General features: G+C 39.7%; 2 protein-coding genes across 2 annotated transcripts in view; one reads left to right on the top strand and one right to left on the bottom strand.

The window, feature by feature from the left end:
* Positions 1-19721, bottom strand: part of NDUFA9 (NADH:ubiquinone oxidoreductase subunit A9) — a 34896-nt gene extending 15175 nt beyond the window's left edge. The window contains exons 1-6 of the mRNA XM_002920439.4: positions 19568-19721; positions 12454-12624; positions 11995-12092; positions 8548-8639; positions 7270-7411; positions 2043-2145 (exon numbers count right to left, since the gene is read on the bottom strand). Coding sequence (XP_002920485.1) covers positions 2043-2145; positions 7270-7411; positions 8548-8639; positions 11995-12092; positions 12454-12624; positions 19568-19616 — 655 coding nt within the window. The 5' untranslated portion in view covers positions 19617-19721. The remainder of the gene's footprint in view (positions 1-2042; positions 2146-7269; positions 7412-8547; positions 8640-11994; positions 12093-12453; positions 12625-19567) is intronic.
* Positions 19722-19939: 218 nt separating this feature from the next.
* AKAP3 (A-kinase anchoring protein 3) overlaps positions 19940-26841 on the top strand; it is a 33897-nt gene continuing 26995 nt past the window's right edge. The window contains exons 1-3 of the mRNA XM_019800967.2: positions 19940-20287; positions 22270-22450; positions 25421-25528. The gene's annotated coding sequence lies outside the window, so the exon portion shown is untranslated. The remainder of the gene's footprint in view (positions 20288-22269; positions 22451-25420; positions 25529-26841) is intronic.

Raw genomic sequence — 26841 nt, 5'->3', positions numbered from 1 at the left:
AGAATGAATCCTAATGTAAATTACGGAATTAATAATAATGTATCAATATTGGCTCATCAATTTAACAAATGTACTACACTAATGCCAGGTGTTAATAATAGAGAAAACTGGTTGCTTGGGTGGCTCAGTTGGCTAAGTGTCTGCCTTTGGCTCAGTCATGATCTCCGAGTCCTGGAATCAAGCCCCACATGGGGCTCCCCGTTCAGCGGGGAGTCTGCTTCCTCTTCTCCCTCTGCTGCTCCCCCTGCTTGTACTCTCTGTCAAATAAATAAATAAAATCTTAAAAAAAAATAGAGAAAACTGTTATGGGCAGAAATCAAGGGGTTAAACGGGATGTGAGAACTTTGCATTCCACTCAACTTTCATGTAAACCTAAAACTACTCTAAAAAAATAAAGTCTATTAACTTTAAAACAATTTAAGTAAATAAGCCAACAACAACAAAAAATAAACAGTAACAGTAAATATAACAAAAGATGTATACCCTTAATATATAAAGAGACTAAATAAATTGCTAAGAAAAACATCTCTCAAAAAAACAAATATACATAGGCAAAAGACATACAAAGAAAACTGAAAGAAAAAATATGAAAAGCTAACAAGGAGAAACAGAAAGCTACTGATAAAGCTATACCTCACCAACCATCCTAGTACTTCCTAGGAGGGTCAGAATCCCCTCCTAATATGTAAGTGAATAAATTGAGGGGTAACTGGTAATTCAATAGAATCAGAAATTAAAGCTGGGTTCTTATCACAGACTTTAAAAATGTATGCTATGCTAAGTGAAATAAGTCAAGCAGAGAAAGACAATTATCATATGGTTTCACTCATTTATGGAACATAAGAAGTAGGAAGATCAGTACGAGAATAAAAGGAAGAAGAAAGGGGGGGTAAACAGAAGGGGGAATGAACCATGAGAGACTATGGACTCTGGGAAACAAACTGAGGGCTTCAGAGGGGATTGGGATAGGCCAGTGATGGGTATTAAGGAGGGCATGTACTGCATGGTGCAGTGGGTGTTATACACAAGTAATGAATCATGGAACTTTACAGCAAAAACTGGGGATGTACTGTATGGTGACTAACATAATATAATAAAAAATTATTATTAAAAAAAAATGTATTCTCCCTTCCCACCCCCACAAATGTACAGGGAAGTCTTTCTTTTTTCCCTGTAAAAATCTCAAAATCTCACCACTGAGTCAAGGAGACCGATTTCCCTGCCAAGACAAGTCTGATTATTAAACAAACAAAGCCCGAGAGCAAGCATAACACGATGCCCAGCCCATGAAAGCAGTTTACATACCAGTTTAGCAATGGCCGAATTCCTATTAGTCCCTGATCCCGTTCCACAGAAATTGCTATTAACAAGGAAGACTGACATGATCTCAGGATCATGAGGTCGAGCCCCGTGTTGGGCTCTGCGTTCAGTGCAGACTCTGCTTGAGATTCTCTCTCTCCCTCTGCCCCTCCCTAACGCTTGCACACTCTCACTTTCTATCAAATAAATAAATAAAATCTTTAAACAAACAAGGAAGACTGATTACATGCACCTGAAAAATTACGATGCTGCCTCTTTGTCTTTCAAAATCAACATCCAAGGGACTTTTAAGAAATTAGTTGAGAGGCTTCATATGAAAAATATAAATAAGGCCAACATTTAAGCACTGACTACGGGGGAGGCACTGACTACAGTGACACGGGTTACTTCATTTCAGTAACTCACCACTCTCGACACAGACATTTTCATCTCCGTTTCAACATACAAGGAAGCCGCCCCGCGAGCACCTGCCACAGTCACAGAGCTAGTCAGGCTCTGCCTCCCAAGGCTGCACTCTTCTGTGAATCTAAGGTGCTTCTTTTCACAGACAGTAACGAAGACCACACTAGGCACACAGAACCTTTGAGGGGAAAAAGGCAACTGGGAGAGAGAAAATATACCTGAGTCTGCCGAGAACACTGTTAGCTGGCGCTTAACTTCAACCTGGTTAACTGGTATCCTCTTTTCTACTACTAAGAAAAAATACAAGAAAGAATACCTACTTGCAAAATGATTGAGGAATCTATCCTCTCTTCCAAAGATGTCCGATGGCTTTATGATAATGGCTTCTGGAAAGGCATCTCTCACTTCCTTCTCTCCAACGGCCTAAAAAACCAACCAAATAAGAAACAGAGTTCTGAGATGAGTGAACAGAGCTTGCATTCCTTCCACTATCAGGACGTTACTTGTATTTCAAAGGTCAGTTTCTCCGGATTAAGGTAGGATTCATAAAAGTCGGTTACACAGAATTTTTTTTTAAATAACATATAAAAATGCCCTGGCTCTAACGGCACTCGTTGGGTTTCTTCCTATATTTATCCTAAGGAAGCTTATGCAGAAGAAGAAAGGAGAAAAATCAGAGTAGAATTCTTCCAGCCTCCATTTTCTTTCTAACCACAGGTTCTCTGGATTGGTATCAACAATCTAGCAGCCTGCCAGAGAAAGGAGAGTGTGGTTGGAAGCCACGATATGGAAGTGGCAGCACACATACCTATCCAGAGGAGTGGGGATAGGCCACGAACCTTCCTAACCTCAACACCCTTGCTCGTTACCATCTACCTCCTAGATGAGGCCTCTTTCCATGCAGGTATCAGTACCTTGTCCAGCATTCCTCTCCACCTGCACAGTCACTGCAAGTGACCTGTATGTCCAGGTGGACTTGAACCTGTCAGTTTCTTAAGCTTCTCAACTCCAAAGACCTCCTCTTCTCTCCATTTCTGTCCCCTTCAACTCATTCAGGCCATGGACCTTATCAACAACTACAATTACTCTTCTTCTGAAACACTCCATGAAGACATCCTGCTCTCAGATGGCAATCTCCCATACATCCAGCCGCTGCTTCTTCATCACCTGCTCCTGAGACGTCCGGTCATCACCTTCTCAGAAGCGCTAGTCCTCTGATGCTGCTTTCCTCCACATCAAGCCCTAACTTGCCTCAGACTAGACTCCATGGCCCAGCTTTTCAGTCACTCTCTTACCAATATTGTAAACTACCTCTTCCCTTTGTCTTTACTCCTCCACCCACCAGGCAATCCCAATTCTTCAAGAACCTCATTAACTTCCTTCTCTGACCCATGCACTCCCAAGGCCTTCAGAGTGGGAGGAAAATAAATACATAAAAATCATAAATTGGACAAGTCAAAGCCAAAAAAAAAACCACCCCAATTTAATTAAAAAATGGGCAGAGGATCTGAATACATTTTTTTTTCCCAAAGAAGACACACAGATGACCAATAGGTACATGAAAAGGTGCCCAGAATCAGTAATTATCAGGGAAATGCAAACCAAAACCACAATACCAACTCATACCTATTAGCATGGCAATCATCATAAAGACAAGAAATAACAAATGTTAGTGAGGACGTGGACAAAAGGGAACCCTTGCGCACTGTTGGTGGGAATGTAAATTAGTGCAGCCACTATGGAAAACAACATGAGGTTCCTCAAAAACTTAAAAATACAACTACCATATGATCCAGCAATTCCACTTCTGCCAATATGTCCAAAGGCAATGAAAACACTAACTTGAAAAGATATCTGCATTCCCATGTTCAGTGCAGCACTATTCACAATCGCCAAGACCTGGAAGCAATCTAAGTGTCCATCGGGAGATGAAGGGATAAAGAAGATGTCATAAACACACACACACACACACACACAATGCAATATTATTCAGCCATTAAAAAAAGAAGGGAATCTTGCCATTTGCAACAACATGGATGGACCTTGAAGGAATTATGCTGAGCAAAGTATTCATATAGAGAAAGACAAATACCATATAATCTCACTTATATATGGAATTAAAAAAAAAAAAGAAAAAGCAAACAAAAACCCCACCAAACTCACAGATACAGAGAACAGATGGCCAGAGGCAGGGGTGAAGGGGATCAAAATGAACAAACTTCCAGTTATAAAATAAATAAGTCTCAGGATGTAACGTACAGCATGGCGACTACAGGTAATAAGGCTGTATTTGAAAGTTGCTAATAAAAGAACAGATCACAAACGTTCTCATCACAAGTGGCGCCTGGGTGGCTCAGTCCGTTAAGCTTCGGACTCTTGATTTCGGCTCAGGTCATGATCTCAGGGTCATGGGCTCAAGCCCCATGTCGGGCTCTGTGCTCAGCAGGGACTCTGTCCCTCTCCCTCTGCTCCTCCCCCCACTCATGTTCTCTCTCTCTCTCTCAAATAAATATAATCTTAAAAAAAAGTTCTCGCCACAAGAAAAAATCTGTAACAATGTGTGGTGATGTTAACCAGATTTACTGTGGAGATCACTTCACAATATATACATACGTCAAATAATTACGTATATATCTGAAACTAATATAATGTATGTCAGTTACACCTGAATTTAAAAAATCATAAACTGGTACCACTATACACTCATGTCATCAATTTTAACTGGGCCCTCAACATTTCCCAAATACTATTTTCTTCTAATGTTCTCTCCTATGACAATTTCAATCATTCTCTATTCTATTCAAATTCCTCCCTTACTAGTAGTCTCTTCCTTCCAGTAAATGACTTCACCTTCTCATTCAAAGAGAAGATACAGGAGCAGACAACAACCACCTCAAGTTCCCACCAGAAAATCCACAACTCTCCTCCTTTCTTACCTCCCCTGCTCCATGACTTACTTTACTTCCACTTTCTCAGGAACCTGCCCAATTAACTCTCTCCTTTATCCTCAGTCCCACTATTTACCAGCGCCTTCTCACCAGCACTTACACAATGTCAAGACCTTCCACCTTAAAAGAACAATTCCCAACTCCACGTGCCCCTCCAGCTTCTTGCCCCCTCCCTCTTCTTACCAAACCACTTAAAAATGCCACCTGCTCTTACTGTCCCCACTACCTCAGCTCCTGCTCACACTTTGCTCACCTGTGCTCTAGATTCTGCCCCAACACTTGCACCCAAACCATTCTTGATCAGATCACAGATGACCTCCATATCGGTAGATCCAAGGTGACTTTCCACTTCTCACCTCACTCGGCTTCTCACTGGCATTCATAAGCAACTACTCCCCCTTGCGACACTGTCTTCCCTTGGCTTTCATGATCTTGTGCTCTCCTGGTTTCCGTCCTACCTCACCACATCTACTCCTTCTCAGTCTTTGTTTGTCTGGGTTTTTGCAGGTGCCTCTTCATCTACCAGAGCACTAATCGTTGGTATTCCTCTGAGCCCTGTCCAAAGTCCTCTCAATCTACGCTTCCTCACTAGGCAATCTTATTCCCAAACATTGCTTCAATTAACTGGTTTTAGTTTTTTTAAAGATTTTATTTATTTATTTGGGAGAGACAGAGAAGGACAGAGCAAGAGAGAGAGAGAGAGCATGAGCGGGGGGAAGGACAGACAGAGAAGCAGGCTCCCCGCTGAGCAGAGAGCCTGCTGAAGGGGCTTGATCCCAGGACCCGGAGATCATGGCCCGAGCCGAAGGCAGACGACCAACTGTCTGAGCCACCCAAGTGCTCCTAATTAACTGGTTTTGTATCTCCAAACCAGACCTCACTTCTGAGCTCCAGGATCATAAACCCCACTCACCACTGTTACTTGGATGACTGACACACACCTGAAATGCAACCTGAGTCCAAAACTGGATCATCCTCTTCCTTCTCTGTAAATACTGTTTTTCTATCTTTGCTGTGCTCTGGAATTCCCTAAGGAGAGTTAAAAATATCAGTGCCCAAGTTCTATCTCCAGGGATTCTATTTTCATTGGTCAGGGTGCAGGATTTTTCAAAGTTCCCTCAGTGCTTCCATTGGGCAGCTAAGGCTAAGAACCACTGCCCGAAGGCCTTGTCCTTCTCAAGTGCTTCTCCCCTATTCACCAGCACCACCATCCACCTCATGGGGTAAGCCACAGGGCTGGACATCGCTGAGCCTTCTCCCACCACTGACTCTAGCCCCCAGCCCCACCCAAGCCAGGGGCTCAGAGGAACAGTAACGCTTGGTGCTCTGCTACTTCTTCCAAACAAGCACGGATTCAGAGGATTCTGTGAATGCCAGGGTGGCGGGAGGCACAGAGTGCATACACTCATTCGCCCTCATCCATGCAGTATGAAAACGGTGAGGCTTGGATGTGCTGCTAGCCAGTTCCACAACTATGAGAAACAGAGCTTACCCAAAAAGGAGGAACTGAAAGAATCACAGAGAAACAAAGCTGAAACCCTGATGAACCTTGGCACTAATGTAGCTGAGTTTCCTTCTTGCTGGATTTTTCAGATACAGGGGCCTATAAACACCCTTTATGTTTGAGCCAGTTTACACTGAATTTTCAGATGCTAGCAATTAAATGCTCCAAACTGATAGATGCCCTCTCTCCCCCATTATATGCTCCTATGGAACAGTTCCCTACTTTGCAATACCAGGTGCAAGTGGAATTATTTCCCTCAATAGATAAGAAACTATACAGGGGCTTAGACCGTGTCTGTTTTATTCACTACTGTATCCCCACCACCTAATACAATATACACCAGACAGTACGTACTTAATAAATCATTTGTTCAATAAAAAGAATGCAGTGGGTCAAAAAGTTGGAGTCACTGGCAAAGAACTCTGGTCCTTATCAATCTGACCCAAAGCAGGCTCATGATAGCAGAAAAAAATGCTAAAGACAGCCCCAGATGCTGCAGTTCCTCTGAATCCTTGATCATAAAGACATTTCAGGCTATAGAACGACCCCAAATCAGAATCGTCAATCCCAGGTACAATCTGGATGACAATGTGGTTTCTGGACATATAAAAAGCCTAAATACTAGATTTCCTTGGCAAATATTTATCCCTGTCATCCTCAGCCTTTACATTACCCCCGTTAAGAGCAGCATATGACCATGACTAGGCACGAGGTTTGAGGGAAAAAGATGGTCTTTCAACCTGTAGGTGACATGGGTAGGACGTTTTTGACAGGAATAATATTTTATCTTTTATGAGGTTTACTATATAATTCCATTATGTCCCAAGCAACTTTCAGCATTTGAAAACAGATAAGAATGTTCTACCCATCTCCAAAGCCCCTACCATAGTTCCCTGTATACAGAAGGCACTCAACCAAAATGTCAGAACACAACACACACACCACACACGTCAATCTAATTCTGGATATGAAGAATTAGAAACCCCTTTTATTTCTGGATATGTCAGTGAGAAACCCTTCTCACTTAACTCATGTTTCGAAGGGGCCAAGAAACTCCAGCTCTGGAACCACCTCCCAAGTCAACTTGGCACTTACCTTATTTCTCAGATATCTAGAAGAGCTTTTAATATCAGCATTCAAATGTGAAACATGAATGAATTTTTCGACTCCAGCTTCCTTGGACACTTGAGCAATTGCCTGGGGAATCTTCACGAAAACATCCTCAAAATCAAAGTTTCTGGAAGAAGAAAAAAAAGGGGGGGATCAGTTAAGAACACTTGATTCAGGATTCCAACGCTTTCTGTGATAAGCTGGTTTTCAAACTATTGCTGGAATTCATAAGAATTAAAATTTAAAGGACAACGATTTAACCCAAAGTCAAAATTAATATATATGTATATATATTTTTTGTATACATATAAATTTTACTCCTCACCATCATTACCGTACATAATTTAAACCTTACGTAAGCAAGTTATAAATCAGCACACATAATATTCTCTGTCCTCAAGGAATCCCAAGACTGAGACCCTTTGAGAACATCTGGCTGCACTGGTTGGGTAGGGCGGGGGGAAGTGTTGGGAGCTGAAAATGGACCCACTTCTCATCCCCAGGCCTTTGTTTCCCCCAGGGGAAAAAAAACTAAAAAATCAGTCACCAGTTTAATCCAAAAACATTAACATTACACAATAACACTAATGCTTACACCATACAAGGCACTGTTATTAGTCACTACAGGAGATTTAAAGTTGAATGAGATTCTCCAAGTCACCAAAGAACTTAGAAATCTATGTGATAAGGCAGACACAGATTTTCAAACTTTAATAAATGTTAAGAAAATGGTGTGAACAAAGTGCTGTGAACTACAAGATTAAAACACTATCTGTTGATAAACATCCCACACAAAAGCTAAAAAGAATGGTTCAAACCAGTACTCATGTCATCTTTAACAATGTGCATACCAGATCAAGAACACTGTTTACACAAGAAAAACCAATGGTCAGCTTGATGAACAGTAGGACAGACAAAATGGTCCTGCCTAATCCATCCCAGCTGGACAAATCCAAACACAGGATCAGCCGCTCATGAAGCAACTGGTCATTCCGTCAAGGTGGTGGCACCAACCGCACTGACACAATCCCTACTGGCTTCTGATGGGCCGCGCATCACATTGCTCACTGATCCCAGACTTACTGCCAACTAAGTCTCCTGAAAGGGGGTTTTATGGGGTATGTAAACAGGTGTTCAATCAATGCTTAATGATGGACTAATTAAAAATGTGACAACTACAATGCCTGACATTAGAAGGTACCCAATGAATGTCTACTGAACCTTAAGATAGCATATGCAAAGAAAAAACAGCCGAAGACTTACTTGGTTTCCCATTCTCGCCCAACAAGATTAATGACCACATTACTGTGCTCCACTGCTCTCCGGATAGAATCTTTGTTTCTCCCGTCCCATTCCTATAAGAACAACAGCCAGTCAGATGCAAACATAAGGGCAAGTTTCAAAACAGGCCATCTGCTGTAGTCGTAATACGGTACCATTTCATACAGGTTCCATTTATTATAAGAGAAATGGTCATGAGGTCTCAAACTCCCTGCTGATTCTCTGACTCTCCTGGAGACAAACAGGTCACAGTATATCTATTTTATTCAGGTAATGAAATGACAGAATTAGAAAAGATGATATTCGTTTTTAGTGGGGCATATCCATTGCTGGCCACCCAACTGCCCCCTGCAAGTTTGTAAGCGATTCTGGTTACCACATCTTCCTTCCTGAAATAGAGCCAAACAGCCAAGGATCATTTGGGAGGAAAACTGACTTTCCCTTTTGGCAGCAACCAGCTACAGACTGAAGACAGGCAGAGTATCTCTTGAAGGCTAACATTAAATCGGGAGCGTTCATGACTACTTTCTTATTTCTTCTTAACCCTTTCCTCTTTATAATCCCAGATCTAGTCATTTCTACCTTAAAGACATAAAAACAACCCTCAGGGAGGAGTGACCTGCCTAAAAGCACAGGGTGAGCTAATGGCAGATTTCAGTGTAGAACTAAATGTCTGAACGATTCAGGCCTACAGTCAGGTTGATGATTCTTATCCAAAATGGAGACCCAGGATTAAATAATCCCAGACAAAGGTACAGCATTTTCTACGTTAAAAAGAAATTAGATTTTTTAAACATTTCAAAGGGAAATAATAAGTAGTAAGAAGTTCTCAGGGTCAAATGCTAAGGGGTACGTATGAGTGAGCGAGAGAGAGTGAGAAAGGAACAATGGCCGGAAGTGAGCAGGTGGGGCCCACTGGGCCCACTAACACACCTGTGCAATTTAGAAAAGAGAGACAGGGCTCCAGAAACCAAACTCAAGAGCGAAGGATGAAGTTCCTCCTCAGCAGGAGGAACTAGTTACAACTGATGAAGGGGAGGGGGTGACAGCTGGGGAGTCAGACAGGAATGCAAATTCCACTTGCCTTTTCTGAGCTGTGTACAAAGTTACCTCTCCAACCTCCATGTAAAACTTGAAAATACAACCTATCTCAGGGCTTTGCTATGAAGATTAAGTAAAACAGACATGCGATCTGCAGCACAGCTGGGTGACACAGCCAACAAAAAAAAGCAGTCCTACACATAAAGAGCTAAGAAAGGCTTTTTTTTTTTTTTTTTTTTAGAAAAGATGGCAAGGCTGCGGAAAAAGAATCCAAGACTCAGAGTGGAAGAGCTTGGGGCATAACTGTAGGAATGGCGCAGGAGAGAAAGAATTAAAAGGAAACTAAATTCCCAGGGATAAGGCCCAGGGCGCACAGTCAGGTTAGCAAGCCAAGTGGCCATTCAGATAGCAGTTTCCAAGAGACCAAAGCAGGGAAATCAGTACCTCACACTTAGTATGGTCCACCCTTCTCAAAAATAAACAATATGGTGAATTTTATCTTTCTTGTACTTCCCCTTCTGTAAACATTATTATATTCAAAGTTATGTTTGGGGAGCCTGGGTGGCTCAGTTGGTTAAGCGTCCAACTCTTGATTTCGGCTCAGGTCATGATCTCAGGGTTGTGGATCAAGCCCCAAGTTAGGCTCCATGCTGGGCACAGAGCCTGCTTAAGATTCTCTCTCCCTCTGCCCCTTCTCCCCAGACCCCCCACTCTCACATGCACTTTCGCTCTCTCTCTTTAAAAAAGTTATATATTTAGTCTCTGTATTCTCCATTAACACTGAGAGTTCCCTGTGGTCTTGCTCATTAAGACATGCTTAGAGTTTAGCTCAATGCCAGGCACTCTATAAATACCTGTGGAAAGAATGGAATATATATCATATAGCTCAATTCCAATGACTCCACATCTGCAAGCCAGTCAAAGTTTTCACCTATTATTTGTGAAATACTTTAATTTTGAGGATTGACAAAGTAACCAATAATCTCAAGTCACAAAGAAACAGGAAAAAAGCTAAGCTCCTCTAACTGTAAGACCAAGAAGATATTTGAGAATAAGATTTTAGAGAAGAAAAACAATTTAGAAACAAGAAATTTCCAACACAGTATTATACTTGGCTTGTGAACGTTCAGTAAGGAATAAATGAAAATGCTATTAAAAATAAGTAAAAATTTAAAAGAGATCACAAATAATCTGCATGAATAGATCAGAGATCTTCAGGATGTTTACCAAATTATTTTTTAAAAGGGGAAGTGTGTACATGGAAGAGCTCAACTCCATACAGAATGACAAAAGCAGGACAATTTAGCCAGAAAAACAGGAGACCAAGCATCAAGGCCTAGAGTGTTTCTCAATAGGATAATATGCACTAGGGGCAGTGTAACTCATTGTGGGAAGGGACCGCCCTGGGAGCTGTAAGATATTTAGTATTTTTGGTCCCTAGCTAATAAACCAGCATGGTCTCCAGTCATTGTGGCAACCAAAAAGGCCCACACGTTTTTTAATCACCTCCCTGAAATGCCCCCCCTACCCCGTTCCCCACCACCTCGCCCCACTGGCAACTCCTGGCCAACAGAAGAACCTGCAGATTATAGAATAACAATAGGGAAGCACAGCAAGCACTGTTCCAAATTCAGTCTGTGCCAAGGAAACCGAGTTATGAAATACCCTATTTGTGATTTTCACCATCGACAGAAGCGCTGTCCAACAAACAGAACATGAGGCAGGCACAGGCCATTCTAATTTTCCACCAGTCACATTTAAAAGAGTAAAAAGAAACAGGTGAAATTCATTTTAATAATAAACTTTATTTAACCCAATATATCCAAAGTATTATTTTAATGTGTAATAAGTGTAAAAAATTATTAATGATATATGTCATTTTCTTTGTACTACGTCTTTGAAATCTGGTGTGTGTTTTTTACTTACAGCACGTCTTAATTAAGATTAGCCACATGTCAAGTGTTCAAAGGCCACACGTGGCTAGTGGCTACCGTACTGGATGGCACAGGCCTAGAGCAGGGGTCAGCAAACCATGCCCCAAAGACCAATCTAGCCCATAGTCTAACATTGTAAATAAAGTTTTATCAGAACATAGCCACTTCCATCCATTTATATATTATCTATGGCCACTTACGACTAGAAAGGCAGAGCCGAGTAATCATGAAAAGACCCTGTTACCTACAAAAGCTAAAATATTTACTATCTGGCCCTTCCAAGAAAACGTTTGTCAACTGCTAGGCAAGAGTTTGTAAGAATGGGGTGAATGAAGGATGCCCTTGGTTCACTCTGGGATGAAACTGCTGCTTTATTACACTGCCTCTCTCTCCTAAAAATGACCTCAGTAATTTACATCTGTCAACTCCAATAATCAGTCACATAGGCTCTTACCAGAAAGATAATCTGGCCCAGGTCACCCATGGGACGAAGGTGCATGGTGTCATATGGATCACACCGATAGGGTACGATCACCTGTGACCCCATACGTCCTAAAAAAGAAAGGATTGAAACAAGGATCAACATTAACATAATACGGATACTTACAGAACAGTGATTTGGTAAATATTTAACTTCTAGTATGATAAGTGAATGGATACCAGGTTTAACCAAAAGCCGATTTTGCTGTGCTAGAGATGCCATAACTCTTCAGAGACCACATTCCTGTTTCTACATCTTACACAGGAAGCAGGATAATGCTTCCTAATGTATAGCAGATCAAAACTACAGAAGTCCGAGACAGGAGTGATTTGTAACACTGTTAAATTGAAAAGAAGCGTGGTTCGCGGCTTCTCATGAGGCAACCCTAATAAATGGCACTGCAGCATACGGAACCCAAGGAACTTTACTTACCAAGGTGGTTGACAACATATCGGCCCAGGAATCCAGTTGCTCCAAACACAGTGGCCACAATCCCACTGACTGAGGAACGCCCACCTTTGCCATGAGGTATGACTGCATGATGAAGCTGGCGCCGGGGTGGGCCATGAAACACAGCTGCAGCTCTTGCAGTAATAGAAGAACCTTAAACAAAACCCCAGAGTATACAAACACGGCAAATGTTAATATAAAAGTGAGTATGAATAACCTCTTTTCCTAGAAACTGGTAACGTTATTTTGCTGTCAGTACTTTCATTTACTTAAGTTTAAAATGAACTTTTAAATCAAAAGTTGTCATTGAAGTGCTGACAGCAATAATAAACACGAACTACTGCAACACAGAATCCACGTGTCGTAAGGAAATACCCATAAAAATCAGAAAGGACAGTTGATCCTTCAACAGCACAGGTTTGAACTGCACGGGTCCAGTTATATGCAGATTTTTTCAATAAAAGCAGCACAGTACTGTATTTTCTCTGTTACGATTTTCTTTAATAACATTTTCTTTTCTCTCACTTTATCATAAGAACACAGTATATAATACATACACATAAAATATACAGAATATGTTAATCAACTATTTACATTACCAGTAAGGTTTCTGGTGAACAGTAGGCTATTAGTAGTTAAGTTTTAGGGGAACCAAAAACTACACATGAATTTTTGACTACAGGGATGGGGGGGCTCAATGTCCCTAACTACTGCATTGTTCAAGAGTCAACTGTAAACTCCCTGCCCTGTGGGATACAATATACCTAGGAAGCTAAATCACATTTAAAAAATAAAAAGTTACATATTAAGAGAGTATAATCCTCCACAGTAAAAGGAACTGAGAGAACGCAAAGGAAGGAAGCAATAAATTAGAAGATTATGAGGAAGGATTCCTGGATAACGTGGATTTGGAGAGACTTTTCTTCCAGTTTTACTGAGAAATAATCAACATACATCACTGTGTAAGTTTAAGGTGTAGAGCATGATGGTTTGACGTACATATATTATAAAATGATCACAACATGTTCAGCTTATGTTCATCATCTCATAGAGATATAATAAAAAGGAAAGAAGAAAAAAACAATTTTCTCCTTGTGATGAGAACTCTTAGCATTAACTACCTTAATGTTCCTATGTATCCTACAGCAGCATTAGCTATAGTCACCATGTCGAACATGACATCACGAGTACTTTTTATAACTGTAGATTTGTACTTTTGACCACCTTCCTCCAATCCCCCGTCCTGCAACCCTCTGACTCTAGGAACCACAAGTCTGAGTTCTTTTTCTGAGTTTGGGTTTCTTTTTAATCCCACATGTAAGTGAGATCATACAAAGTTGAGATCATACGGTATTTGTCTTTCTCTGACATATTTCACTTAACATAATGCCTTCAGGGTCCATCCATGTTGCAGCAAATGTTTGGATATCCTAGTTTTTTATGGCCAAATAATGTTCCATCATATATAATACCACAACTTCTTTATCTGTTCATCCCCCGACGGACACTTAGGTTGTTTTCATGTCCCAGCTATTGTAAATAACACTGCAATAAACGTGAGAGTGCAGATACCTTTTTTGAATCAGTATTTTCATTTCCTTTGAACATATTAGCAGAAGTGGAATTGCTGGATCACACAGTAGTTGTATTTTTAATTTTCTGAGGAACCTCCATGCTGTTTCCCATAGTGGCCATTCCCTTTTCTCCACATCCTCGCTAACATTTGTTATCTCTTGTCTTTTCATGATGGTGATTCTAATGTGAAAGGTGGTATCTCATTGTGGTTTTAATTTGCATTTCCCTGATGACAAGTGATCTTGAGAATCTTTTCATGTACCTGTTGGTCTTTCACATATCTTCTCTGCCCATTTTTTAATTGGGTTATTGGTGAGCTTTTTGCTATTGAGCAATAAACTAGTTTGAGTAAGGTTGTAAAGAGGAACAACAGAATAGATTTCCGTGTGAAACACATAACACATACAACAGTGTAGAAGTGGGAATGAATAAGCCAGTGCAGGGAACAAAAGATTTGCCTGGAACAGACTCTGAAACCAATAATGAACGAAAAAATAAAGTTGATGATACATGCTGGAGGCAGAGGACTATTAGTAAAGAACATTTTTTTAAAAAGAGTACACTTCAGACAATATAAAGCTATTGAAAATCATCAAAAGTAATGACAAAAGGAGTGTTAGAAAGAAGATTTTCTGACCTTTAAAAAGGTTAATTTGTCAAACCTCTCACTATACATCTCCATAGTATATGTGCAAGGAGACCATGTGGCCTTAGCCTGGGCATCTGCAAGGTGGGGAAACACAACTTCCCATTGCAGACCATTCTCATTTGAGCCATTCTAACAGAGGGTTCCACCACATGGGAAATCAATGACTGTTTCCCAGCAGCTTTGATCCTTTTGTTCCTCTGGAATAACAAAGAACAAATCCAATCCCTCTCCTGAATTTTTTTTTTAAAGATTTTATTTATTTATTTGACAGAGAGAGACAGCCAGCGAGAGAGGGAACACAAGCTGGGGGAGTGGGAGAGGAAGAAGCAGGCTCATAGTAGAGGAGCCCGATGTGGGGCTCGATCCCAGGAACCCAGGATCAAGCTTTGAGCCCAAGGCAGACGCTTAACGACCACGCTACGCAGGCGCTCCCCTCTCCTGAATTTAAGTGCAGCAATTATACCTCTACTAAATCTTCTCCAGGTTACACATCCCCAGTTCCCTCAATTATTCTTCATTCAGCAGAGGTGTAAAATTCCTTCGGAATCACACTCCCATTTTCAAGTCCCTTGAAACATATTAGGGCAGAGTTTTAGAGCGATCTTTTTTTTTTTTTAAGATTTTATTTTACTTTTTCAGTAATCTCTACCCCCAACATGGGGCTTGAACTCACAACCCTGAGAACAAGAGTCGCATGCTCTACCAACTGAGCCAGCCAGGCACCCCCTAGGGCAGAGTTTTAGAGCAAGTTACCTAACTTTCAGGGAATAAATAAAAAATAAAATGTTTAAAGTACTAATAAACTTCTACTACAATCAACAAACTATTTACCATCAGCATTGGTGCTTTGTAAACTTGGGGAAAGCGGAAAGAAAAAAACAGGAATCGCTTTAGAAAACCTGTGTTGAGAAAGAAAGAAAAGAAGAAAGAAAGAAAGAAAGAAAGAAAGAAAGAAAGAAAGAAAGAAAGAAAGAAAGAAAAAGAAAGAAAAGAAAGAAAGAAAGGGTTTCTGGGTTTCTGCTCAGAAACCATGGCTTTTCCCTATCCAAAATGAAATTAGAAAGAAATAGCCTAGCTTACTGAAAGTGACTGAAACTGCAAAGATTAAAAACAAACATTGCAGATCGCACACGTAACAACAAACTGTTATCACAATAACAGCTAAACTTACAAAGCCGTTAGCAGATGCCAGGCATTGTTCTAAGTGTTCAGTAGGTATTATCTTATTTAATATTATTCTTACTGTCACTTTGCAGATGAGGAAACTCAGGCTCAGAGAGTTTTAAGTGACTTGCCTGAAAACCCAGCAAAGGAGACTGAAAAGCAGCCCAGTAAGGTAAGGGGAAAACAAAAGGAAATGGTACCCAGAAGGCAAATGAAGAAAGGGACTGACAGAGGTAAGAGTTAACTCTATCAGAGGCTGCTGAAAAGTGAAGTGGGATGGGGACAGAGGATCACAGACCTAGAAGAGGCTGGTTTTGAATGGCCTTAATAAGAGCAATTTTATTGCTGTGGGAATGACAGCATGACTCGAGCAGGCAAGAGAGAATGTGAGGCAAAGAAGTGGGAAAAAGAGTATCGATTCTTCTGAGGAGACATGATGTAAAGGGGGTAAAAGGGACTAGAGGAACATGAGGACAAGGAAGGATTTTTTTTAATATAAGCTATTATAACATATTTATACACTGACAGAAATGACCCAGTAGAGGGGGAAAATGAATGATTCTGGAGAGGGAATGCACAGGTAACTGAAGATGGGATGGAATGCAAAACAAAGGAACTGGCCTTAGATCAAAGCAGAAGGAGCTCATCCACTGTCACAGGAGGAAAAGCTGAGAATTATCACAGCTCAGCTATTAGATTTTTATGGTAGGAAAAAGATCATTCTCATCTGATTCCTCTGATTTCTAGGTGAAGCTGAGAATAAGACACAAGCACATGTTAAAAGTTTTAGGAGGCTGACAATGTTAAATAATCAGCATGGAAAAGGGAAAGCAAATTTCTTTGAAAAACATACTGCTGAAAATCTACCTGATATTTGTATTCACGAATTTAAAATAAGGTCAGTCAGTTTGGAGTTTTCTGTAGCTCAGTTCTCTTACTGCTCAGAGGTACGCAGGAAATATGTGGAAAGCTTGGTTTAATCAGCATTTTGGTTGCTACAGGCAGATGGACTGGGGAGTTAAGAATGTATGAGGGAATGATTAGAATGATCAGTAAGGAAGGAAATAAAGACACTGGACAAAGGACAGTAAATAAAACAGGAAGAATGACTGAAGTCAAGGAATTAATTAATACCTCAAATGACTGTTAGGAGGATTACAGTAAATGTATATAAAGCATTTAACATATTATCTAGCGCATGTTAAGCACTCCGTGAGTAACAGATGCTTTCATTTGTTATTACTTCAAAATCTCTCAGGTGATGTTACACTAACCTCATGAGATTTGTTTATTTTTCCCCAACAATTATAGGCCAAGCACTATTCTAGAAACTGTGACTAGCACAATAAAAAAGACAAATTCCCTGCCCTCAGGGAGCTTACATTTTAGAGAGTTGACTTGAAAATTAACATATGGGTAGGTACCTGTCACAGTGCCTTGCACTAGTAGGTGCTCAATAAATCTAAGTTGTTACCTTCTTTGGCTCCAACCTCTCTATTTTCTTCCATACGTTACGAACACCATTAGGAGAGTAATATTCTTTGTTCATTATATTCCTCTCGTCAAAAACCTCTGTTGGTTTCTTACTGTAATATATAAACCAATCTTCTCCGAACATAATTGCTTGCACACTGCATTAGCTTTAAACATTTATTTATAAATCACATATACATTCTGTGTAGTACCAATACATCGTATACACTATAAGACATTAAATACAAAACATATTAAAGCACTTAGAATAGTGTCTGGTATATAGTTTGAACTACATAAGTGTTAGTTATTGTTGTTATTATTACTAAAAATGGTTTTTAAGGTCTAATACTGTATTTTTGTATTCCACTGATTCCTCTTGCAAAACCCACTTTGGAGACCACTGGACTAAACTGCTTGACTTCCAAAGTCCTCCATTATTTGATCCCATCTAACATACTCGACTTTCTTTCCTACTATTTCCATATCTACAGGTATTCACTGCCTCCTAAGTACTTTGTGATTCCATTCTCACCATCTTGTCCTTGCCCATGCCAGGAAAATGCCTACCTTCTCTGACTTTCCCAAATATAACAACCCTTAAAAAAAAAAAAAATCAGTGGAAGCACTGCAATTCTCCACTGGTCTTTCAATGTTCCCTCACTACCTCAAATGACACTAATCTTTCCCTTTTTTAATTTCCTATGGTACTTAACAGTGTCTCCACATCTCACCATATATAATTGTTTTACACAGTTACGTTCTATAGCTTTTTGATTATGTTACACACTAGACTTGCCTCTCTAGAGTTTACGCAAAAGCTTACTTTACCAGAGATGATAAAGCATAGAGGTTAAGAGCACAAACTACGGTTTCAATTAAAAAGATGTTAAAGTGAAAATATTTATGAAAATATTAGGACTGTGATTAGCAGATAGCTGATACACAACAAATAGCAATTATCATTCATGATCTACATTATGTCACACCAATGTAATACTTCCACAAGAACTAACAAATGTCTTTGCAAAGAAGTCATGGCTACAAAACCATCCACTTTAAACGATGTGAACCAATCACCTTCTCAGTGGTATGTAGGAACTCTATCCAAGATGGAATATAGAAAAGTGTTCTCCAAATACTCCGGACTTGCTCCTCAGCCTAAACATCAGAACGACTTGTGGAGCTTTTTTAAACCTAAGGTGCAAGGAGCCAATCTCAAAAATTCTGATTCAATAGCTCTGCAATGAGTCCCCATTTCTATTTTTTTCTAAAGCACTAAAAATGGTTCTGACATGCAGATAATTTTGAGAGCAAACGATATTTGATAGTGACTTGAATACACTACGGAAAAATACAACTTTTGGAGGTCGATTGGGGCAAATTTGTGAAAGGGTTGAGGGGGAAGAATGATAACGAAGTGTAACTGTATTCCCAATTTCCTTGCTTTTCTTGCCTCGTTTTGTGAGTGTAAGCAAAAAATGTGTATTTTCAAATTGAGGACCATGACAGCAGATCCAATTAGAATAGAAGGAAAAATGGACAATGCTTAGACAAATTTTAAGATATCCTTTACTCTTCTTCACTTTCCTTTCCACCAAGCTCCTGATTGTTCTCTCTCCAGCATCCCTCGCTCCCCGACCCCAGCGCCTAGACCTAACACACTCTACATATGCAGGGATGCTTTTGAGTTAGAAAGTGCTTTTATAAATATTACTTTATTTAATCGTTTCAGAAGCTCTCTGACGCTGTGGTATTATCATCCCCACTGTAACATGAAGAATCTGAAATTGAGACAGATTAAGGGCGTGCACAAGGTCATACAGTCAATCCATTAAGAAATTTCTCTCACTATCCTTTCCCCCCTTCCCCATCCTTTTCAGATTCCTCCCCCCCAAACCCCCGAATGTCCCGCCGCCGGCCACACAAATTTTCCATAACCTCAAACCTTTACAACCCTATCAGAACCGATTCTTTGATCCTTTACACGTCCCCCACTTTCTCCTTTTCCCTTCCAGGTGCTCACGCTCGCTCAGCACAGACCCCTTCTCAGTGTACAATTTAATGTGAGCCGAAAAGGGGAAAAGGAAAGCAGAAACTACAGGCAGTCCCGGACCTAAAAAGACCAAAGTGATTGGGCAGTCGGCGTGACCGCTGCAGCACGGCGCCACTCTCAACACTTCGGATCCCCGTCTCGGAATCCCGATCGGGTTCGCTGTTCCCGGTGACACTTACGTGACATTGGCAGGGCCCGGACAAGCCGGGGGCGAACGGCGGCCGCCATCTTCTCCCACAATCCCCCACGGTCGGCGCTCCGACCCACTACGGCTACTGAGCTGGGCCAAAAGTGATCTTCCACGCCTGTCTGCGCAGGCGCTAATCGGGAAGAGAAGGGGTGGGTCAGAGATTGGGGTAGGGTGTGTAGAGAAGAGAGCAAGGCGCAAGGAGGAAACGTAAAGGAGAGGGCAAAGAAATAAAGAAGAATCTTGGGGTTAGAATCTCAGATCTGGAGTGGACTGGAAAGATAATCTCACTGCCACAGAACGTGCAGTTAAGAGTCAACCAGTGACGGATTGAAGGGCATGCAAAATGGCAGAGCCCGAGCTGCAGGGAGACCAATTTTCCTGGCTCTCAGTTAAGTTCATTATTCCCTGAAAATGTCAGGTAGAGCAGCTGTGGTGAGACTAGGGGGAAATAGAGGCGTGGTCCCTGCACTAGGGAAGTTCTCTAAGGAGAGAACTAGGGTCCAGAGGAGAGGTTGGACAAGAAAGGAGTGAGGCGGGGCTCAGAGAAAGGAAGGAAGAGAAATAGAAATGAGGACGTGCACGTCGAACGCGCCAAGCACAATCTCTACCCGGAGCCTTAGCTCTTGCTGTACCCTTTACCTGGCATGCTCACTTAGATGTCTACACCAGCTCAAGTTTTTGCTCGAAGAAAACTTGTCTGACACCCAAGGTGGTCATCATTCCGTCGTCTCTGTTGTTTTTACTTAATATGAAACCATTTATCACCACCTGACATATCACTCCAGGGATTCTTAATCTGGGGTGTGATTTATAAGTGTGCTCAAGGAAGTCTGTGAACCTCCTGAAATGTTAAGTAAAATTTTGTGGTTATGTATGCCACTGCACATTTTTCTAGAAGGAAACTCAAGAGGAATCTAGAACAACAGTTTATAATTTTTATTTTCCTAACTGTGGACCTCTTTGAGAATCTGCACAGTTCTAGAAAGAGATTTCTAGAGCCTGAGGATATTGCAGAAAGATTAAACACTTGGATTTTTAAATAGTTTATTCTGGTCGCTTAACGATTTCTGAGTGGGAGACAGCAAACAGCAACCTGTCCTGAGACATCTGCCTTGGGCTTATCAGAAAACAAACTAGTTTGGAGGATCTTTCTAGATTTGGTAATTCTTTCAGTGCTTTGTTGTTATCAGGAAGAAAGTAGTGTGAGTTGCTACTGCGTAGAGGTTGCCCATTGTTGCACTTGTAAGATAGGTTGTTTCCCACTCCATCCCACCCCCACTATTTCTTGCAGTGTCATATACCAAATTGAATTGGAAGAGAAAAGAAATTCTTGAAGAAATTTTATCAGAGAGGTTTAATAATGCTACACAGTCTTATATTTCTTGGCCTCATACGGTGTTCACCCAGCACTTAAAATTCTCTAATATTTGATTTTGGAGTCAATATGAATATAAAATTCTTAACTGATTCTGATAAACTGACAGACCCCATTATCATCAGCAGTCTCCTAACACCTGTGTAACATGGCAAGTCTGCTATTTTACATCTCTAAGTCGAACACTGACTCATGTTCTCAATACTAATTTCAAGATGGCATATTGTTGAAAGAGCACCGACTTAAAACTCAGAATATTAGATCCCTCTCCTAGCTCTACCAGTTAATAGTTGTAATCTGGGCAGGTTTCTACATCTATCAAACAGGGAAAGTAATACCTGCCCTGTTAACTCAAAAGATTATTGTGAGGATAAGATGACATAATGGTGTGAAGGTGCATTGTCAACTGCAAAGTACTATATGCATGTATGTGAAGTTCTATTTAAATACCACTGAAGTATCAAAATTCTAGACTGTTAGAGCTGGAAGGGATCTTAAGAGATGAGTAAGCCCAATTTCTTTATTTTAAAGTTGAAGAAACTGAGACAGTATAAAAGATCATCAGTAGATAAATAACCTTGTTGAAGGAAACCTGTAACAAACCAGTCAGTCACTTTTGAATTTGTTAACAATTTTAATCTTTATCTTGTGGCCCTGATCAAGATTCTTTTTGTTTCATGGAAACTACATACTAGTCCTATACTTAATCATTAATTTAGAGTACATAGGGTAATATTTCCAAGGAGAATGTACTAAGAATAAAGTCCTCCTTAAGGATAGAAATTGTCAACCAAATCCCTCTAAGTTTGATTTATCCCAGTACATTGCCTCAGATTGAGACATTGCAGAGAATGGATTAGTGCTACTTTATATAACCACTGAAGATAAATTATAAACCAGAGATGGTCAGTTTGGGCAAAATATCTGCAAATTTATGTATGTATGTGAGTATGTATGTATGTTTACAAAAGGCAAGTTGCTTATAACTCAGAGTCAAGGCTGGGTCCACAAAATGAAGTGATTCCATGGGCTTTGCATAAAAAAATTTAGTAGATTCTCAATTTTTATTTCTTCCTCTCTGTATCCATCTGAATTTGTTCATACATAATATTATGTTGTTTTAAGTGCAATCCATTGGCAAAATTTTCCCCTCCCATATTCCCTGCCTAAATTAGATACCTAAAGGAAAAAATCAATTAGGGGAAAGCCAGCCCATTCCTTCCAAACTAAGCTACAGAGACATAGAGTGTATCTTAACCTATCCCCCTTGTCCTTTGACAACTCAGTTTCTGATCGCCTCCCTACCGTTGCTATAGTGACAGTGATATCACCAGTTGCGATTCTGATGTCACTCTTCAGCCCCAACAAGGGGGAGGTACATGGAAGGCTGGGGGAGGAAACAAGATCTTGAGCTGAGCAAGAACATCCCAGCATCTTCACTGACTTTTACAGTATAGTCTGGAGTCTTCTGTGGTTCACTATTCCAGTACTACAGAGGTAGGAAATTCCACTGGACTGATAAAACAGCACATTTTCTGAGCCTCTGTAGTAAAAAAGGAGAATTCAGTGACAAGTGATGGTTAACTTTATACGTATAACCCAGCCTCCCTCTTTCCACAGTCAATTTTAATTTTACATCACAGTTTTCTGGAAATAAATGAGCTTCTCCCTCAGTAGCATTACAGCTAAACCTATCATCTTTGCTGCTGAAATTTTAATTTTGTTGCAGATTTAACCAGATCTCCTTGGCCATCCTTTTGGGATCATGAAGGGGTCTTACTCCTCACTTCCCAATTTGACGATGTGACTGGAAGCTTAACTACCTGCTGACTTCTCTTCATTGTGTAGCTATTCCAAAAGTTTTTTTTTCTTCTCCCAGTGCTCTAATAGCAAAATCAGACTGGTGTAGCTCTGAGTCCTGATTCTTACTTACTTTCCTCCTCTCTACTGTTGTTTGGCTAGACAATAGAGAACTTGTCCTTACTCCCATATATATATGCGTGTGTGTGTGTATATATATGTATATATATATATATAATATATATTCCTCCTAATATATTCTTACTTACTTTCCTCCTCTCTATTGTTGTTTCTGAAGCCTTGGCTAGACAATAGAGAACTTGGAAAAGGCGGGAGATATATATATATATATATATATATATATATATATATATATATCCCTCCATGTGGAGGAAGTGTCTGTATTTATGGGGCACCAGAGGAAGAAGCTAAGGGAAAGTAAAAACGGAGGAGATCTACAGAGAAGCCTAACAGTGAATTATATCACCAAGGGAAAAAACGGGCACACACTTCTAATCCTTATTTAAACAAAATGTATTGTAACTGATGTCAGCAATAACCAAATTTATTGTGTACAATGTGCCAGGCACTTAGAAGAAGGGAATGAGAGAGAAAAGGAGAATGGATACAATCGAATATATTCTTCCTTTTAAAACTAGTAATAAAACTTGGTTGAATAAACTTTAAAACCTAATCAGATATGTATCGACCCTCCAAAAGCTTCATTTATGTTGCCTGTGACTTTAAGAACCTTGAGTAAACAAGGAGCCTCTTGCTTATGATGGATGTAGGAGAACAATGTCTTGAGATAGAACTATAGTCTGAAGTACAGGAACCATAACCAGATCTCTGTGTTATGCCCTCTCTGGCTGGCATTCACGATTTGCACTCCTTCTCAATTATTACTGAGGTAGTAACCACATTGGTACTTTTAAGGGGTATTCCTTCTATGGGCCACAGGATCCCTCTACTGGCTATAGAAAAATTTCCTAGCTTCTGGGATGTTAACCTGCAAAGATGTAATATTTAATGGAATATATCCAGTGTTTTTAACATTCCCTTTCTGGGCCTCAGTTTCTTAATCTGTAAAATGAGAGTGTTAGAGTAAATGGTTTCTAGGGTCCATTTATCCATACATTGTATAGAGTTAGCTTTCTTTCCTCATCAGATTTGCTAGATAATACAAAGCATCTTTTTTCTCCTTTGTTTTCTACTCTAACTCCAGGATAATTATTTACCAACTTGGAACTTAAGATATTTATGAATCTGTTCATTGGCTCCCTTAAACTCTAGATTTTCCTTCCCTCTTTTTCATTTCATTATGGGAAATGTATACAGATTTAGAGGTCTGAATATCATTGTCATCAAAAGATATTTAAGTACCTCATATAAATACAATTAGCCAGGACAAGTTAGGGAATTTAAAGTCTAAAAGAAGCTTCATGGAGGCAGATAAAATTGCAGAAGACATAGAAAATAGAATAAAAACATTAATACGTGTAAATGGAAGTGTTTGCTGGATATATATGATGAAAATGTTGATTTATTTGCATTATTGGGATAGGAAGTTCTGTTAATAAATCACTGGGTAAATATTTATACCTTGGATATGTCTCCAGAATGAACTTATCCCCCAAAGCAATCAAGCTTCAAGAAAGCCTGAATGTGTGGCTTATCACCATAGCAATCTTGAGCAAACCATTTTTTTTTTGTTGTTGTTCTCAGATTCTCGTACTTAAGAAAGAAAGAAAAGATTACACTATCTGGAATTCGAAATAGGCAGTATTCCTATATTCATTCTTTCAGCAGATGATTATTAAGCACCAACTTCAACACACTAGTTACTATGAGGGATACAGAGATGAGTAAGAAAATGCATCTGTCCTCAGAAAGCCATCTAATAAAAGAGATGAAATATATGTGTGAGAAATTGAAGGACTAGATGGAATGTAAAGGTTGAAGCAAAATATGATGGAAACTTTGATGGAGAATCAATCACATTCAGTTAGGTATTTAGAAAATATTTCATAGATGCGGTAAGCTTGTCCTGAGCTGTCAAGCAAGGGTGGGATTTAGAGAGACATCATGGGGGGTGGGGGCAGTGCGTGGATATTCCAATATGAGAGTACAATGCCCTAATGTCTTCTACTTAAAAATCTTAGAAGAGGAAGTACAAGGAAGATCTTTGACCTGGAAGCTAGATCTAACATTAACTATAAATTCCCCTTACAACATGAAGATGTATATTTCTCTCAAGTCCTCAAAAGAATCTTTACAAAGTGCTTTGAGATCCATGAATTCAGGACACTTACTTTTCATTCTAGCTACTTGTTTTCTGACTTCCTAATCAAGACGTTTGAGACTAAGCTAAAAACCTGTAGTTTTGTCATTGTTAAATAAGCCTATATATTACTGATTTGAAAGTGGAGAATAACAATAGTCATTTTGGAAAGTGTTGTCCAGAAGATGGAACTTTTTTTTTTGTCCTCTGGGAACCTTCAGACTGCACCCAGAATAAGATCTAGACTTTAAATTTGAATGTTATTTTGCGCTCATGACTTGTGCACTGCATGTGAAAAATAATAAGTCTAAATCATTATTTGGTAATAAGTGCCATAGGGTTCATATGTAAAATTAGTCATTTTTATTTGTGTCTTTCCATTGCAGATCCCTTATATTTCATGGCAGGAGGTGTGGGTAAATTTAGGGATAGTGAAGACAACAACAAATTAATCACGAGGTTTCCTCATATCTCAGAACCTGTCCTCAGTAAGAGTAAGTGATCATACAATTTCCTTATTTTTGTACTTAATTTTCATTCTTGCCTTTTAATTGCAATATAGAGCTTAAATAAGTCAGGAGCCCCTATTGATTTTGTCATTTTCTATTAGAAGTAATTCATTAAGATAAAATATCAACTGGAGTTTGAAAGGTAAGATTCTGGCTCTCACCTGTTCTATCAACAGTTCAGAGCAACCTGTTTCCAAGTCTTCTCATTCTTTGTCCAAGTAATAGTAACATCCGTTCCTTTATTCATGGTAATATGCTTACTCAAGCATAAGAATATTAGCATATAATAGTTGCTGAGAGACAGTACAAGGCTTAACTTCATAGACATTAAGAACTCCCTTATTATGGTTGTAAAAAAAAACATTAAAATAAGATACCAAAGAATGTTAGGAAATCTTAGAAAATTTTTGAAGAAAAAAATAAATCAAAATAAATCTGGAGCTGGCCAGTCTTTCTCAGTGAGAATCCCCAGACTTCTTACATAGAGGTACCTTGGCATCACCCAGGATGCTTTTAAGAAATTCACTGCCTAGGGGCGCCTGGGTGGTGCAGTCATTAAGCTTCTGCCTTTGGCTCAGGGCGTGATCCTGGCGTTCTGGGATCTCTGGGATCAAGCCCCACATCAGGCTCTTCCGCTGGGAGCCTGCTTCTTCCTCTCCCCCTCCCCCTGCCTGTGTTCCCTCTCTCGCTGGCTGTCTCTCTCTGTCAAATAAATAAATAAAATCTTTAAAAAAAAAAAAGAAAGAAATTCACTGCCTAAATTTCCCCACCCCAAAACCGTTGAAATAAGATTCTTTGGGAGGTAGTATCTCAGATTCAGTATCTTTCAGCAGTTCTGTGGGTGATTCTAACATCTAATCAGGGAGGTAAACCCACTGTGTACCCAAGGAAAATATTGTATTACAGTGTCAGGAACAGTAAGAGAAACAGTGTCCCTAATCTGAGTTAGTGATTAGGGTGTGAAAACAGGTACAAATCCTTGTGGGAGCAAAGGACAAGTAGCTCTTAAAAGGTCTTCTATTTTTTTAAATAATTACTTGTAATATTTGATATGAGAAAAATAATAAATCCATTTATAAATAAGCTTAAATCATGTGTAATCTGTATTTGATTTGTGTTGGTTTTATTTTGAGGGAAGATGTCAACCCCCACCACTGCCCAAAGTCCTTTAAAACAAACATTTCCAATTAACCAGATATTCAACCCTTAATAATGTTTAACTTATTTCAAGCAATTTTTTATAAAATTAAATTTCACTGTAAAAATATTAGGATAAGCTTTTGGACTTTATTGTAACA

The sequence above is a fragment of the Ailuropoda melanoleuca genome, chromosome 16 (assembly GCF_002007445.2).
Source record: "Ailuropoda melanoleuca isolate Jingjing chromosome 16, ASM200744v2, whole genome shotgun sequence".
In the NCBI taxonomy this organism is placed as follows: domain Eukaryota; kingdom Metazoa; phylum Chordata; class Mammalia; order Carnivora; family Ursidae; genus Ailuropoda; species Ailuropoda melanoleuca.
The sequence above is the reverse complement of the archived record's forward strand: the minus strand, read 5'-3'. Positions and strand labels throughout refer to the sequence as shown.